General features: G+C 37.7%; 2 protein-coding genes across 7 annotated transcripts in view; one reads left to right on the forward strand and one right to left on the reverse strand.

The window, feature by feature from the left end:
* FXR1 (FMR1 autosomal homolog 1) overlaps positions 1-1715 on the forward strand; it is a 52843-nt gene extending 51128 nt beyond the window's left edge. For all 3 annotated transcript variants that reach the window (XM_058187466.1, XM_058187465.1, XM_058187467.1), the window contains one exon: positions 693-1715. In XM_058187466.1, coding sequence (XP_058043449.1) covers positions 693-863 — 171 coding nt within the window. In that variant the 3' untranslated portion in view covers positions 864-1715. The remainder of the gene's footprint in view (positions 1-692) is intronic.
* On the reverse strand, positions 841-15271 carry DNAJC19 (DnaJ heat shock protein family (Hsp40) member C19). Of its 4 annotated transcripts, XR_009155652.1 has the most exons (7): positions 15115-15271; positions 10368-10419; positions 7318-7391; positions 6827-6903; positions 5608-5678; positions 4131-4234; positions 841-1005 (listed from the first exon to the last, which is right to left on the reverse strand). XR_009155652.1 is itself a non-coding variant. In XM_058187471.1 (6 exons), the coding sequence occupies exons 3-6, from the start codon at positions 7369-7371 to the stop codon at positions 5178-5180; spliced, it is 273 nt and encodes a 90-aa protein (XP_058043454.1). In that variant the 5' UTR covers positions 7372-7445; positions 10368-10419; positions 15115-15217; the 3' UTR covers positions 4252-5177. The 4 variants fall into 4 exon arrangements, 3 of the variants coding, with proteins under 3 accessions (XP_058043454.1, XP_058043452.1, XP_058043453.1); XM_058187471.1 differs by lacking the exons at positions 841-1005; positions 4131-4234 and adding an exon at positions 4252-5248 and having other exon boundaries at positions 7318-7445; positions 15115-15217; XM_058187469.1 differs by lacking the exons at positions 841-1005; positions 4131-4234 and adding an exon at positions 4256-5248 and having other exon boundaries at positions 15115-15270.
* Positions 15272-17351: the final 2080 nt, after the last annotated feature.

Here is a 17351-nt window from a genome sequence, read left to right on the forward strand (position 1 = left end):
TAACAGCCTGGGTTTGAGACATGACAGAGCGAGTTAGTAAATCAGTAGCTACCACTTTGGTAGGAAGGTAGCTGTGTTCCGTGTTTTTGCCATATATTCTGTGCTTCAGTATGTCGTCATATGGAAATGTCTTTGGACAATTGTGGCTGGCTCCCTTGGCTAACAGAGAGAGTTGGGCACGACTGGATAGGGAAACCTTTTATCTGTACATAATACCTATTTATGAATTTACTTCCAAGATTATGTAAATTACTACATCTATCTGTAGGTGCTGAAAAAGGTTGGCCAATTTGGAGGGCTCTATAAAAATAGGAAAATTAAATGTTACAAATTTATTAGCCGATTTAGATAACTTCTGTTAAGAATACCTTGCCCTAACCACATTCTTCAGCTTTCAAAGAATGGCAGCCTGGGGCAAAAATGCACCTTATGTCTAGAAATAATTACCTATCTTGTTCATTCGACATTGTTTGCAGCTGGATTTTAGGAATGATTTAAATAGATACTACAGATAACTGGGTATAACATCCACTATTACACATAAAATGTTTATCTAATCATCTTTCTAAAATTAATACCTTCTGTGGATTTCCTTATGAAGTCTGAAATTGGGTTGGGGGGGGTGTATTAACTATGCTGTAATGATTCACAGTTCTCTTGTCACCAAGTCTTTTTTTTTTCCCCTTTAAAAGGTGAAAGAGGTGATTGAAGAGGTTGGCCTTTCTGAAAAAGCAGTAAATGGCCCGGCAGTGGTTTCTGGGACTGAATCTTCCAAGCAGCAACATAGTCCTGAAGAAAAGCCTAGTCCTATACAAGAAGACGGAAATAAACAAGAAGAAGCTGTGTTGAATGGTGTTTCATAAACAAAGAGTTCCTAGTTTACAGTTCTTTTACATTACATTTTACAATAGTGCTTGTATAAGCTTGCCAAAGATAGAATATGGATTGCGAGTCTTGACACCGCACTTTCAGTTCCTCCATTTTGGAAAACAACAGGGAGGGATCCTGAAAAAAAATCCAACGTTGAACATACTTTGACACCTACTGTGTTATAAATATCATCAGATGTGCCTTGAGAATAGTATATGTAACATTTAAATAAAAACAAATTGCTGGCTATAGGAAATGTTATTTTGTTTTCAAAATATGACAGATGTGGGGGGGAATCCCTAACATAACCTACTTTATGAAAGCATTAGCTGCTTTTATTACATTTTTAATAATATGCAACCACTTCTTCACCTGAGGGAAAACTAGAAAAAAAATGCAGTCTAAAATATTTTGCACTGAATTGTAATTTCTCCATTAGTTTAGTCTGGAAACTGGTCTGTTTTAATACATGTTTTTTAAATGCTGTATGTAGTGGGGGGAAACTGCAGACCACTGGAATACATTTATTAAATTCTCAATCTGCAGGGATATTGGGTGACATTGGCAGTGACTGTTCTACATTGAGGCTTTGTTTGATTTATTTATTAAACTGTACAGTATTTAAAAATCAAACATAGCTTTAGTTAAAACACTTAATTCTGAATTAGTCATGTCCATTAAGATAACCAGAACTACTGAAAAGATCAATTTCCAGAAAGTTTATTCTGTATAAACTACATATGTTAGTCCTTAGAGTATTTTTATTTTTGGTTGTTTGATGTGCAATATGTTTTTGTATGCTGGTAGAAAAATAAACCTTGATCTTCCATTGGTTGATCCTTAAACATTTGCTAGTTATTTGTTATACAAGGGTTGGACATAAGTTCTCATGGAGGCATTATCTTTGAATGAAAGAATATATTAATGTCATTTCCTGAAAGGTTTATGTAGCTGGCAACATTGTTCCTCATTTAAGTTGCAGTTCAAAATGCCTTTCCTTTTCATCGGTTATTTCATAGAAAGCAGTAATGGGACAATTTAGGAAAAAAAGGTAATTTTTTTCACAACTGGATTCTTCTCTCTTAAAAATCCTGGCATTCTAATTAGATACCCCATTACACATATCATTTTACCTCAAGAGCAAGTCGGACTTCATTGCTGATGTAGCACACAGAATGCATTGCTTTTGCCAAAAAAAAAAAAAATCACCTTTTTTTTTCCAGGAGACATTAGAACTAAGTCACAGAACCTCTTTAATCATGCCTCTCCCCTGTAGATTAAGAAAAGCTTAGCTTTTGGGTCATACTTATTGCTTAGCATTTCCTAGAGCTGTGAATCACTGCTTTGCATGTCCTGCCATATTCATGCCACTGTAATTTCAAAAGTCTACTCACTGCCATCTAGGTTACTACTACTGGTACTCATTGTCTTTACTCCATTCATGGTTTTGTCCTTTGTAAGAATTGGTGTATCCTGCCTATGGCCTTCTGATGTGTATTTTTTTTTAAAAATCCAAAGTATTTAATGTTTATACCATGCAGAAAACTGATGACAATTATTTTGGAAAGGGAGAGCTCACTTACGCTAACAAATTTGTGAAGCATTTCTTTTTATTTAAAATCACTATAATATCTCCTAGATTTCTTCAGGGGTAAGGATGCCAACTTCTTTCAATACTTCCTTGTAGAATTTGGACTCTTGTCTTCAGTCTTATCATTTAATTCTGCTTCAATACGTTCTGGCCAACTTCCCTCTTAAATGTGTCACGTATAAATGGTCTCTATTCTAAATGTAACTTGATTGAAATACTATGCTTGCAACAATCAATTTTTAAGATTCATAGTAACTTTTTTAAAAAATGATTATATTTCTATTAGCAGTCTGCTAGTGATCCATTAAGATGCCTAGTTTGAATTGCCACCTAACTAAATTTCTGCTACCTTAAAATTATGGAGGTTCTCTGCAAAAAAAGTCATTTTAACTGAACTTCATCAAGTTAAATCTCAGCTTCAAGTCGATTAAAAATTCTACTCATGACTACATAACATAGCTTTAACATCAGCAATAACGTTTCTTCAGCTTCATGCAGGTAATTTATATGAGTTTGATACTTTCCTAACTCTTCCTCTAGGTTGAGACAGAGGAATTAATAAGACCAGGAATTAATAAATAGCATAAAGTTAACCAGCTGTTACGCTTCAAGGAATGAATAAATACTGTTCGTATTTTACTATTGTATCAATAAGTATCTCTGAGACAATGTTAATGAGTTTGTGAAAAATAGTTGATGGGGGTATCTGATTATATTTTCACTGAATTGTAGTACTCCCCATCCCTTTATGCTAAAGCTGTAGTTAAATTTCTTCCACAACTTAAATGAATTATCTTCTAGGGGGTAAAGGGTGACCACTGACATACAAGTCCAGATTCAGTATATAGTTTAGTGCAGGGGTCCCTAACACCCAGCCCACCACCCGCTACCATGCTGCAGCTTCTTCAAAAACCAGTTGCGGGAGAAATGGGCAAGCGCGTGCATGAAGTTCCACTCGTGCAAGTGGCAAGCAAATTGTGCATAGGCGCAAAATGCGTGCTACTTGCGTGAGTGGAGCTTGCATGAGAGTGCAAGTGCAGGCCGCTTGTGCGAGTGGAGCTTTGTGTGCAAGCACCCTCCACTCACGTGTAAAAAGCTCCATATGAGTAGAGTGCATGCGCTTGCACCGTTTGCACAAATGGAGGTGTGTGAGTGCCTGCCACTCACCCTCCCATGCTGCTAAGCTGGAAACGATAGGGACCACTCACTGGTTTAGTGTCTTATCCCTTGATCTTATGTCCAATATTCTTCCATTCTCCTAATGGTTGCCATGTCTCTCTCCCTGTTTTCATCTGCTCTTTCACAGAACTGTCTTCTTTCACCGTTCCTAAATACTGGAGATAGTTTGTTCACATTTGTAGTTGTATTTCTTCCTATACTTCAGGCACAAATACAATATCGATACTACAAATGACAGGAACATGGTACCATGAAGAAGACAAAATTGCTCCAGATGGCCTGTTTCCATTGCTTCCTAAATATCTCCAGATCCCTTTGGGAAGAAATCTATAATTTCATGTATTTATATTTATGACTGTTGATGCTGTGTCTTGAATTCTGCCTAAAATGTAGAATATAATATAATCATCTCTGGATGAATCTGCCATCTCCAAGTACTTCATACCCTTCCCTACTAGAGTCCCGTATAAAAATTCCCGGAGCTACTCACTCAAATGTAGAATTCCAAAAGCTGTCCTATAGAGCTGCTTGCTCTAATTAGATTCAATTATGGATCATGCAACTCGAGTTGATCTGGATAACAAATTAGGCAACCTCCAAGATAAAAAAGAAAAGTGAAAAAAAGCATACAGCTTCCAGAATAGGTTGAGCAACATGTTTTGTAAGCTACAGAAGGCTTAAAACATTAACAAAGCACAGTGTTTTAGAAGCCACAAAATCAATTAAAATGCCTCAATAGAACTGTGTTTCCCCTCCATTTAAAAGGGGAAAAATTATAGCTTACAACTAAGACAGAGAGAGAACATTATTCACAATGCTTAATACTTGGATTTTTAAAATCCATGACAGCTTCAAGCCAAGTTCTTTCCCATTTTAATCGTCCTGAAATGTTCACAAAGGCAGGTGCCATTATTCAGAAATAAATCTAAGCTTTTCTTGGTATGAAGAATTGAAAATTGTTGTTTTAAAAGCTCTATTAGAAAGTTGGAGACTACCAACTAGGTTTTCATTCATGACTGGCTGTTTGACCAGCAGGAAGGTATAGACCAGCTTACAAGAGCGACTTCTATAACAACACTTTCTTATCCAGTCATATAAAGAAATACTGTACGAATTTTATTGCTCAGCAATCATGGTAATAAAAATCATTTTTGAAGAATACTGCACCATAATTCTATGATAAAATAATACAGCTGTTCTCAGCTGAGAAATAAATTACTTCAAAATATTATTAAGTCTCACAGGTGTTTTCAGCAGAATCTCGGACGTTCACACTTATCCTGCTAATTTTTAAATCTAAAACAATAACAGTGAATTTCAGATATTACTATCTGGTTAACTGTTTCTGTACAAAGCTTGCACTTCGTTAGAAGTACATCAGAAATTGTGGTTGACATTAATTTCTGGAAATAACCCCAGAGAAGGATGTTCCCTACATCAAAATGATTTCCTTTTGGCATGTATGACAGCTTCGTTTGTCAATTTTGTTTGGGCTATTTTGAAAATATATTCTAATCGTTATGTCAGTGATGAGTTTTCATTTCTTAGCTTGACCTTCCAGTAAATCCTTAGCTTCATTAATTTTGGCTGCAACATAAGGAGACCCACCTGGTAAAGAGGAAAATATGGTTGTCATGTTCACAAGACAGAAATTATTCCATTATTCTGGTAAATGAAATATATGTGATCAGTGAACTAAAATAATAAAACATTTTAGTCATTTCAATAATAAAATGGTCCACATACAAAAACATTTAGCTACTTTAGCAGCAGTAATGAAACAACAGCTTGCCAGGCTTATCAGAAAATTCTAGTTTTTCCCTCATGTGCATGCACAACTTTCAAATAAAGTTAGGAAAATAGAACTCAAAATGTCTAAATTCAATTCTTAAAATGTTCCCATGCAGCCCCATAGGACAGTCTCATTTTACACGAGCCATTTAACATATTAACATCTTCTGATTTACCTTTATCAGGATGATTCAAAAGCATGATTCTTCTGTGAGCTTCTCTGATTTTTGCTTTGTTAGCTGTAGGACTAACAAGTTTATTTTTTAATTAGATAATTTATAACTAGGAAAAATATCAAATATCAGACAGATTATTATTAAACACACCAGATTACTGCACCTATGTCAGTTCACTACCTCATTTCACAATATGACTATTAGGAGGAAGAATGATATACTGTGTTCTTGAATTTTACAGTTTGCTTAAGATATATTTGCAAGCTACATTTTTTTTTTGTGATAATCTAGTTTATGGCTAGATAAGCAAATGGCTTATTCTGATTGTTCTGCAATTATACATACAAATAAACTCATTCCCTCCCCTCCCCCATTGTCTTATTAGGATAGTAAAAAAAAAATCAGATCCCTCATTATACCACCCAGTTTTTGAACTTCTTTGCTTAATTGGCTGGGTGAGTTACAAATATGACAAATCTGTTCGCCTGAGAAAATAAAATTCAAAATTTTATAGAGCTGTGGTGATGCAGTGGATTAGAATACTGTATTGTAGGCTAACTCTGCCCACTGCCAGGAGTTCGGTCGTGATTGGCTCAATTCAGCCTACCATTTTTCTGAGGGCGGTAAAATGAGGGCCCAGATTGTTGGGGGAAATATGCTGATTCTGTAAACGGCTTAGAGAGGGCTGTAAAGCAGTGTGAAGCAGTATATAAGTGCTATTGCTATATACCTCTTCATAGTGCTTTACAGCGCTCTCTAAGCCGTTTACAGAGTCAGCATATTGCCCCCAACAATCTGGGTCCTCATTTTATTAACCTCAGAAGGATGGAAGGCTGAGTCAACCTTGATCCGGTCGGTATCAAACTACTGACAGTCGGTAGAGCTAGCCTACAATACTGCATTCTAACCAGTCCACCACCATGGCTTTAAGTGCTATGTAAGTCTAAGTGCTACTGTTATTCTAGGGCAATCTGAACACTTCGCATCCACCCTATGTCCAATCATTATCTTTGAGACCCTGTCATTAACAATACTGAATGTAAAGTTGGCTGTTACATTCTGATCAGAGTTACAGCCTGTATGATGCAAAAAGATTACCATAAGCTTTTTATTATTCAAATCATAGCTACAAAAATTACACCAACTAACATGTTTCCCATTCTTTTCTTATGCAGTTTTCCCTGGAAAATATTCCTGTGATTTTTAATTTTAATTTTACCTCACTCCTAATATTAAGGCAGCTTCCCGTTTGTTCATTTTGCTTTCGAATCCACCTCTGTAATAACCACTGAAGGCCTGAAAATAAAATACATTGTTATTACAAAAGCATAATGCATGCTACCAATAAGAAATTAAAGATGCACATCACTCAACTGTGGCAAATAGAAAACACACCATCCAATTACATACAGCATTGCCAAGTAGTAGACGAGCCGACACAATTTCTTACTTTTAATGTCCTCCCACTTGGCTTAGTTCATCATTACCAACCAATCAATTTTTTTTCTAACATGAGACAAAAATATTTCTATAAAACTCACCAATTATTTTTTAATTAATTTGGAGATCTTAATAAGTATGAGGCTTATAATGGGCAAATTTGGGATCTCATAATCCTATGCATTGAAGTGTTTCTGTCTCATGTCCCATGATAAGCAAAGAAGAAAATGATATTGCTGCAAAAGAATACTGAGTTAAAAACAAACTCACCGTTTTTGGCAGAGATTGCAGAGTTTGCTTTACTTGTGGTTCCATTTGCTTCATTGCTTGCAGCGCATAGCGACCTCGAAGGAAAGGAAAGATTCCATTTCAGCTATTTAGAGTGAGATCTGCAGAACCTGTAGATGCAACTAGACTGGTGGTAAAGGTTGACTACCCCTGGTTTATACTCTCTTCAGCCTATTGCAGTAGTAGGAAGCTTCTTGGAAGCATTACATTTTGTTCATTTTTGCCTAGGATTGTCTAATTCAGGGGTAGTCAACCTTTTCATACCTACTGCCTACTTTTGTATTTCTGTTAGTAGTAAAATTTTCTAACCGCCCACCAGTTCCACAGTAATGCGCCATGTATCGTCTGCGCATGCCTCTCGCGCATTGTGGATTGGGTTTGTGTGTGGGGGTGCTGGCTACCAGCTCTGCTTGTCTGTTACAGCTGGGTGGTGTGGGGGGAGATGCGCAAGCTATTCTGGGACGAGGCTCTTTTGTTTGCAGTCGTACTATAGCGCCATTTAGTTTCACTTAGGTAATGTCAACTAAACTTATGCGTGGGCGATACAAATAGTCTATTTTCAGGAATTTAAATTGTCACGGGGAATTTTATGAAAACCTAGTGAAAATATTTTTAAATAATGCTATGAAATTTTTTTAAAAAGTCAATTAAATTAAAAAAAAAGGAAAGTGCTTCAGTATCGGACAAAACCCCTACCTCCCACCATGAAAGCTGGAACGCCCACTCGTGGGTGGTAGGGACCAGGTTGACTACGACTGGTGTAAACAGACATCCAGTACTTACTGTCCCACTGAAAGGATTTAATTTATTTTTCCCCCCACACAGTACTCAGGCTACTAAATCCCAGGAAAGGCTGCATAAACCATTCTCAAAATTATTTTTCCCTCTGCCTTGCACAATTCAAATTCTATTTTAAAGGATTGAGTACCATTTATTGATGTAATTTTAAAAAAGGCAATATATTTTAAGAATTTCACAAAGTCAACAATAAGTAATCTAAATTAAGGATTACTGACAAGGGTACTAAACACATCCCTTAAAGAACCATTTATGTTATGTCTGGGCAGCAGAAACAAAACAGCAAGGCAGATTCTCTTTATGGTGTTCCTTCCTTTCAGAAAATCAAGTTTCAGGTAATATATATACAAAACAAAGACAGCTGTGGTATTGTAATGCGAGAATAATACATCTGCAATAGACTTAGGAGAAACGCCTAACCAGGGAAGTGTGCAGGGTGAGGGAACGTCAGTTTAAAAAGTTGTCTTAAAGAGAGACAAGTGTCAGTGGGATGAGTGAAATTTAACAGCGTTACTAATGCTTTTAGCATTATCAAGTTTTGTGATTGTCCATAGCTTTCATGGTAGACATTTTATAAATGGACTGTCCCCTTCATAATGGTCATTTTGCAAGAACCTTGTGGTACTTTGTCAGCAATCCAAGTATGACTCTACCCCACAAGAATGGAAAGCCCCATAACCTGGGGATCAGCTTCCTCTGATGTGATAACAAATTCTGAGATTGTGTATCATCTTTTCATATAGGATACAAGCACGGGTACCTGAGGATCCATCCTCTTTTGAAGCTCGTCAATTTATTGTGGATGAATAAACTGAGGTCCGTGATGATAAATTTCTATCATTTAAATCAGTGGTCACCAACCGGTGGTCCGCGGGAAAATTTTGGGGGTTCGCAGAAATATTATTTGCATTTTTATATTGCACTAAATACTATTTATCTTTTTAAAAAATTCATATTAGTGGTCCACAGGATTTAAAACTATGAATTTAGTAGTCCCTGTGGTCTAACCCCTGATTTAAGGCAACCCCAAGGAACCCTTGATTTAAGTACTGTAATTCCCTAGACCAGAGCAATTAGTTGATATTTCTCATCCTGGTGAAGGTGTTAATAGAACAGAATAGAATTTTTTATTGGCCAAGTGTGATTGGACACACAAGGAATTGGTCTTGGTGCATATGCTCTCAGTGTACTTAAAAGAAAAGATAAGTGTTAGACCTTATGGTTCATCAAGAACCATAAGATACAACACTTAATCATATTTTAAATCATTATGGTCCAAATTCCAGGTTTCCATGTGCGAGCCATAGGCAGAATTATGTCCAATAATACAGATGCAATTCAAACAGATTAAGTCATAGAGCGCCAATTTACAAATTACATTAAGCCGTAATATAGTATGGCTATGTGAACCTTACTTAATGAATGTTGAATCAGTCAATAAAATATGGTTAGCAAATCAATGTTTTCTGTAATATGTGAGCCTATATTGATGATATCTATTTTGTAAAAAAGATGTAAAAAAGATGCTGAGACTCTAGAAAGAGTGCAGAGAAGAGCAACAAAGGTGATTAGGGGACTGGAGGCTAAAACATATGAAGAATGGTTGTAGGAACTGGGTATGCCTAGTTTAATAAAAAGAAGGACTGGGGAGTCATGATAGCAGTGTTCCAATATCTCGGGGTTGCCACAAAGAAGAGGGAGTCAAGCTATTCTCCAAAGCACCTGAGGGTAGAACAAGAAGTAATGGGTGGAAGCAACTTAGAACTAAGGAGAAATTTCCTGACAGTTAGAACAATTAATAAGTGGAACGACTTGCCTGCAGAAGTTGTGAATGCTCCAAAACTGGAAATTTTTAAGAAAATGTTGGATAACCATCTGTCTGAGATGGTGTAGGGTTTCCTGCCTGGGCAGGGGGTTGGACTAGAAGGCCTACAAGGTCCCTTCCAACTTTGTTGTTGTTATTATTATTATTATTTTAAACTTAAAAGCATCAAATCCGGCATCACAATAACAAACGTGATATGAAATGAAATGTATCAAATAATTAGCAATATTTGACAAAAAAAGTGCCACTGAAGCCATCCACATGAACCACTGTCTTTCTGTTTATTAAACCATCCAAAATAGCCTTGTAGACAGATGCCTATGCTTCCCAACACTAGACTGTAATACTACTATCCATCATAGTAGTATTTAACACAAACAGAAATAAAGCAAGCTTTCCAAGAACAAACCTGCATAACCAGCAGCAGCTATTGTCAGGCCAACTACTATCATAGTACCAGCCTAAAAGAAAGGAAAAAAGGAATAAATAAAATGAAATATTAACATCAGAACATTTTGCTTGTACACTATCAGTGAAAAAGATTTTTTGAATATGTAAAAGTATAACCAAATATCTGAGACAGGGATTGCTTAAACATTATACAGGTCTTGGCCATTTTTAATTCCCTGCATTTGAAATCATATTGAATTTACTCTCTCTCTCTCTCTCTCTGTGTGTATGTGTTTCTGAGAGAGGAGGGAGGGAGGGAGGATGATTAGGGAAATTATCTTGAAACCTAGATTTATATGGTTAGTGAAACATGAATACTGTACTTTACTTTTAAAACTAGGACATAAAACATTTTTGTATTTGCTCATTACTTTTTGACTATCAGAGATATTCTATAATTCAGAAGCTTCTATTATGCCAATTTCCAATCTTATATAGGTACTGTAATGAATAACTTCACCAATGAGATTTTACTTTAGTCTCTTCTTCCAACCCTTTGGAGCAAATCTTGGGTGCATGTAGGTTTTAAAAACATAACTGAGAGCTAGACAATCAATTTAATTGTTCTGTATTGAAATAATTGCATATGTATAAGAAATCCAGCTCTTAAAAGTTCTCAGAAATCTTAGCGTTATTTTTATTCCAGCTGGATAAAATAGCATTTTTAAAAATAAACAAAATATTGTCCCTAGGAAGATTTTTGTTTATTTCTCATCATAAAATACTTACTGAAATTCAAATATCTGTCAATAATTCATGCATTAAGATACTCATGAGTTAAGAACATACTTTCCAGGGTTCTTTCGCCGTATATATAAACATGATATATGTTGTCTTTTCCAAAATAATTAAGAGTAGCTAGCAATCAAGGTTATTAATTTTAAGCCATAAATGTTCCACAGGTAGTTTCTCATTTATGTGTTTAGGCAGTCTCATGAGAAATACTTATTTCTCATGCAAGTTAATAATCTATATTTGAAATTATATCAGAAATGAGATAAGCAACCTTCCTAAAACTACATCATTGTAGTTTTTTTAAATCAAGTATTATAGCACAGCAGAAAACAGCTTTCCTGCAGCTACTCAAAGGTCCTAAATAGGAAATATTTGATATCTAAAATTTAGTAGGATGAAGTTCCAATGTATTATTTCAATATGTTTTATTTATATAGTGTCTAGTTCGTTTCAGTGGGGGGTGGGTAAAATAGAATAGCTCTGGGAGCTGTGCAAATGCAATCTATTTGGGGCTTTTTAATTTTGCTCTTAAAAGATTGTGGCTTATATCTCGAGAATATTGCAGCTCTATTGTATCTAGCAGATGGTACACTTGAATTTTATTTAATATATTTTAGCCACTTTTTCAAGATTATACTTTCTCCAAAATATTTAAAAATATAAAATAGTAAAAATCAATACCAATTATAAAGAACTCTGGCATTTAAATAATTTTAAAATAATCAGTTTAAATAAAATGCAAGTTCAAATATTTATCGGCAACAAATGTAGCAATTTATATGAAAGACAAAGAGGAAAAAAATGCATTTTAATGCCCTTTTAAAATGCTGCCAGAGATGGGACTATCCATCTTATCTTGAATGATGGAATATGTGCCCTATCACCTGCTAACCCTACATATTTATATAATGGTTTGGCGAGCATCACTTCCAAAGATGAATAAAGCTCAAATCTGTGGGCAGTCCTTGAAATATCATGGATCTAAGTGAATTACACTTTATTATTATGAAGTTATACATTTATGCTAGCACTTTTAATTGTGCCTGGCCATCACAGTAGTACTCGGATGCATGGGATATGACCATTGCTACAGTATTATCTGAGCTACAACAAGAGGAAAATTGGATATATTATGTACCAGAAGGTTCTAAATAATTTTCAAAAACGATCACATACATGTGCAGCACATTACAGTAATTCAAATTATGCCAGTTTTGCCTAGAAATGGATAACAAACTCAACTCTGTCATATCGAAGCATTCACAAACAGGACATAGGCAACTAAATTTAGGTTTGGAAAGTAAACACATTATGTACTATGGTATACTTTCAACATATACTTTTAATATAAACTGGTCGAAGGTTTTCTCATACTACCAATCTCCCAAATCTCGCACATGCACACACAGCAGTCATGATCTGGAAACTGAGTCATGGCAACTTAACTTATTTTGTTGGTTTGAAACATTTCACTGCTTATCCAAGTAGCTTTTTCAGTCTGAGCAAGTTGGTTAGGAGGAATCTCATATATGTCCTCCAGGGAGGTTTCATTTCTTACTTAACCTGGATAAGCTCATTAGGTAAGTAGGCAGAGAGGAGTTGAATAGTTTCGACTCCTAAATATTTTACCTAACTACTCTCTGCCTACTCACCCAATTAGCCTATCCAGGTGAGGCGCTAAATGAAACCTCCTTGAAGGACATATATTGGGTGTCCCTAACCAACATGCCCAGACTAAAGAAGCTACTTGGATAAGCAGTGAAACATTTTGAACCAACAAGCAGTCCAGTTGCCATGACTGGATGACTGAGAACCTTCAAAACAGAACTGTGAATTAACTAAGTTTTATTTAATAGCCCAGCAGATGGCAGCACCTAGCTGACCTTGACTAGGTGCTGAAAAATTAGTTAAGGTTTAACCTGGTTAGTGCTTCAGTTAGGTCTACAAAATTGAGACAGTCATCTGATTAAAAGACAGCAAAGAGATATAGAAAACGCTTTACCCTCTGAAGCAACCAGATTTTGCAGCCCAGATTTTGGAGTCCACCCCCAGGAAAAGCAAGACTATGAAGTAGACTGGGAAGTTGGGGAAAAAAAAACATTCCTATAAGGATATGAAGAAATCCAAGGGAAAAAAACTTTTAAGATTGTGACCTATGAAACTAACAGAAAACCCTGTACAGCCAACCTTATGAGATATAGAGGTTACTGATTTAACCACAACTAGAGTGCTATGGAAATCTTAACAGAGATTGAGGGAGAAGTAGTAGATAGAGACTGAATTTCTCTTCTTTAATTTTTAAATTGCCCAAATCTTTTGATGGACAGCAAAAACTTTAAAATAAATCCAATGACAAGCCATTCTTATATTATGGCCAAAAAAACTACAAAGGTGGCTACAGCCATGTTTAAATTTACCAGCTGTTGCAGATGGCCTAATTTCAGCTATGAATAAATCCCACATTGTAGGTTCTACTCCAGCCACAGTATTTATTCAGTAATAACATAACATTGGCTGTTCTAATCCATTCTGTAACATTGTACTGGACAGAGAAAACCTTACTTGTAAGGGAAGGTATTTCTTCAAATTTGAGCTCATATGCCTTATTTCACAGAAAATGAGTTTATGCAAATGCTTCTTCCAGGTAGCCTGAATGGATGATTTAGTAAAAGATGATCCTGCAGGTACCTGTGAACTTTAGACCTCAGTTAGGCATGGAAGCCAGCTGGTAACATTGGGCCAATCACCAGGAGACTGTGAATTCTGGTCTCACCTTAGCTAAGAAAGCCAGCGGATGACATTGGGCCAATCACCAGGAGATTGTAAATTCTGGTCTCACTTTAGCTAAGAAAGTCAGCTGGATGACTTTGGGCCAATCAGCAGGAGACTGTAAATTCTGGTCTCACCTTAGCTAAGAAAGCCATCTAGGTGACTTTGAGCCAATCAGCAGGAGACTGTGAGTTCTAGTCCCTCCTTAGCCAATGAAAGCCATCTGGATGACTTTGAGCCAATCAGCAGGAGACTGTGAATTCTAGTCCCTCCTTAGCTAAGAAGTCAGATGGATGACTTTGGGCCAATCACCAGGAGATTGTGAATTCTAGTCCCTCCTTAGCTAAGAAAGTCAGCTGGTAACATTGGGCCAATCTCCAGGAGACTCTGAATTCTGGTCTCTCCTTAGCCAATGAAAGCCATCTAGGTGACTTTGGGCCAGTTGCTCTCTCTCTCAGCCCATCCCACTTCACAGGCCGTTGTTGTGGGGAGGAATAGAACAAGCATTACCCGTATTTACTAGGTTGAGTTGATCAAAAACATACAAAAAGACAGGACAACCATTTAACCCGGCATCACTGGGGCTAAGAGTCAGGGAAAACTGATCAGGGATAACAAAAGCAAGCCAGGATATTCATCCATATTCAAAATCATGGGTGATGGTGGTTAAAACAGCGCTGCACGTCCTCAGGGAAAGGGCAAAGCCGCCCCTTCTCTCCCCCCCCAGGCATCCCAACCAATTATTCCTCATTTTTAGCTCCATTTTAAGTTCTGCTCTGAGGAGAACATCACAGCCATGGCCTAAAGCAGAGGTCTCCAACCTGGGCAACTTTAAGCCTGGCGGACTTCAACTCCCAGAATCCCCCAGCCAGCAAAGCTGGCTGGGGGATTCTGGGAGTTGAAGTCCGCCAGGTTTAAAGTTGCCCAGGTTGGAGACCTCTGGCCTAAAGGAGGCTGAAACTCCCGTGAAAATTTCTCCTGGGCAAACCCCTATGGACAAGGTGGCTTATTTCCCCCTTGCGCCTTCCTCAGCCATCCAGGCGTGCTGGGACTACAACCCCCAGGGTTCCCGGCTACAGCACGACGACCACGCCCGAGATGCCCAGCCGGTCGCCACAGAAAAGCCAGGTCAGGGAACGCCGTCCCATCCGCCGCCGGTGAGGGAGGGAGGACGGTTCAGGTCACCGTTCCCACGCACTCACCATGCCTGCCGCGTTCCTTCACACGCCCGGGGAAGGGGAAACCAAAAAAACGCGGGAAAACACCCGCGGCCCGCCCTCGCAAGAGGCTCAGCGGCCCCCTCAGAAGCCCTGCCGTAAGCCGAGGAAGGGCCTGTCGTAAAAGCGGCCGCTCTTCCGCCTCTCGGCCCCGCCCCTCCGGCAGGCTCCGCCCACCCAGGCGCGAATTCGAAGAGCGGAGCGAGCGCGCGGGCTCTTCGCGCCCCTCCCCCCCCGGTTGCCTACCGGGTGCATCAGGTTTCCCCTCATCTCGTCCTTCCCTCAGCTTTCCCCCGGCCCCGCCCCTCTCCGAGCCCCCAATATATGGGAATTGTCTAATCTACTCATGTATACATTCGAAGTAGACGGTGATGTTTCTCTGGGCCACATGTGTCTCTATGTGGGTTTATGCATAATGGTTATCCTTAGAGAGCAGAAATGCAACCACATTTCATTTTAATGTGCGCTGAATAGTGTACATTCAAAGTGATAAAGTTCTATTATTCTGTTCCATTCCATCCATTCCTCTAACCTATCCTATCCAATGTTCTATTCCTATCCCATCCCATCCTAATTTTCCATTCCATTCCATTCCATTCCTATCCTATCCTATCCTATTTTCTATTCCTATTTCCATCCCATCCCATCCTAATTTTCCTATCCTATCCTTTTTTTTTTTATTTATTTTTATTTTATTTTATTTTTATTTTATTTTATTTTTATTTTCACAAGTCTGGAAAGCAAAGGAACAGAACAGAACATAAAACAGATAAATAGAATATAAATACAATATAAAACATTTAAAAACTTATTCTAAAGCCCGTCCAATTAAAAATAGAAATAAAACCCAATTTATCCTATCCAATTTCCTATTCCTATTCCTATCCCACCCCATCCCATCCTAGTTTTTCATTCCATTCCATTCCTATCCTATCCATTTCCTATTCCTATCCCATCCTAATTTTCCATTCCTATCCTATCCTATCCAATTTCCTATTCCTGTCCAATTTTCTATTCTTATTCCTATCCCATTCCATTCTGATTTTCCATTCCATTTTATTCCTATCCTATCCAATTTCCTATTCCTATCCCGTCCCATCCCATCCTAATTTCCATTCCTATCCTATCCTATCCTATCCTATCCTATCCTATCTTTCTATTCCATTCCAATTCCATTCCATTCTATTCCATTCTGAAGGATGAGTGGTGTCATGATTGCTATGTTCCAATATTTGAGGGGCTGCCACAAAGAAGAGGGGGTCAACCTATTTTCCAAAACATCTGAAGGCAGGACAAGAAACAATGGATGGAAAATTATCAAGAAACCAACCTAAAACTAAGGAGAAATTTCCTGACAGTGAATCAAACAGTGGAACAACTTATCATCTCCAAAAGTTGTGAGTGCTCCAACACTACAGGTTTTTAAGATTTGTCGAGAATGCTATATATAGGGTCTCCTGCTTGAACAGGGGGGGTTGGACTAGAAGATCTGGGTTCAACACGTGCTTATTAATGATCTTTGGTCCAGATTTAGCGACCTTCTCATAGTTACATTGGTGGTGAAAAAGTAACTTTATGGCCAGTTGTTACATTTTTTATTTTCACAAGTCTGGAAAGCAAAGGGAACAGAACAGAACATAAAAACAGAGAGGGAAGGGACCTTGGAAGTGTTCTAGTCCAACCAATCTGAAAAAAGCTGAAGTAAGATCATTAGCACAATCACAGATTCGGTTAGTGAGTATTTCACTTAATGACTGAATTGCTACTCCCAATTGTGATTGCTAAACCAGGACAACCTGTAAATACAATCTATCTGGAGAGTTTATTCAGTTTTGGACCAACAAATTGTGTAGACCTGGCCATTGTGATATATCAACTTTGCTTGTGGGAAACCAGCAGGGAATATCTTTTCATCTAAAACTAAATCTAGGCTTCCCAAGAGCATGAAGCAGACTCCTTGTCCCAACAAAAAAACCCTTTTTATTAAGTTACTCTGAATTCCTCTCATTCATATCAGGCAAAGTCTTTCAAGGGAGAACTTACAGTCACAGACCTTATCTGGCTTGAAGAGCTGCCAGGCCGGTATCTTCAAAACTTGGCAAGAAATCTCTGAGAGTCATGAACCAATTAAGCGAACTAATTGTCTCCTGCAAAATCCACTCCCCTTTCACTCCTCTTTTATTCCCTCTGGGAGGGGCTATTCGTGGTCCACCTATGGCCTT

The sequence above is a fragment of the Ahaetulla prasina genome, chromosome 6 (genome assembly GCF_028640845.1).
Source record: "Ahaetulla prasina isolate Xishuangbanna chromosome 6, ASM2864084v1, whole genome shotgun sequence".
In the NCBI taxonomy this organism is placed as follows: Eukaryota; Metazoa; Chordata; class Lepidosauria; order Squamata; family Colubridae; genus Ahaetulla; species Ahaetulla prasina.

Coding starts and splice junctions, on each gene's coding strand:
- DNAJC19 (XM_058187469.1), bottom strand. Junction 7,392..10,367: donor AGCTGCTGCTGGTTATGCAG/GTTTGTTCTTGG, acceptor CTTTCCTTCGAG/GTCGCTATGCGCTGCAAGCA. Junction 5,249..5,607: donor TTTGAATCATCCTGATAAAG/GTAAATCAGAAG, acceptor CCTCTTTACCAG/GTGGGTCTCCTTATGTTGCA.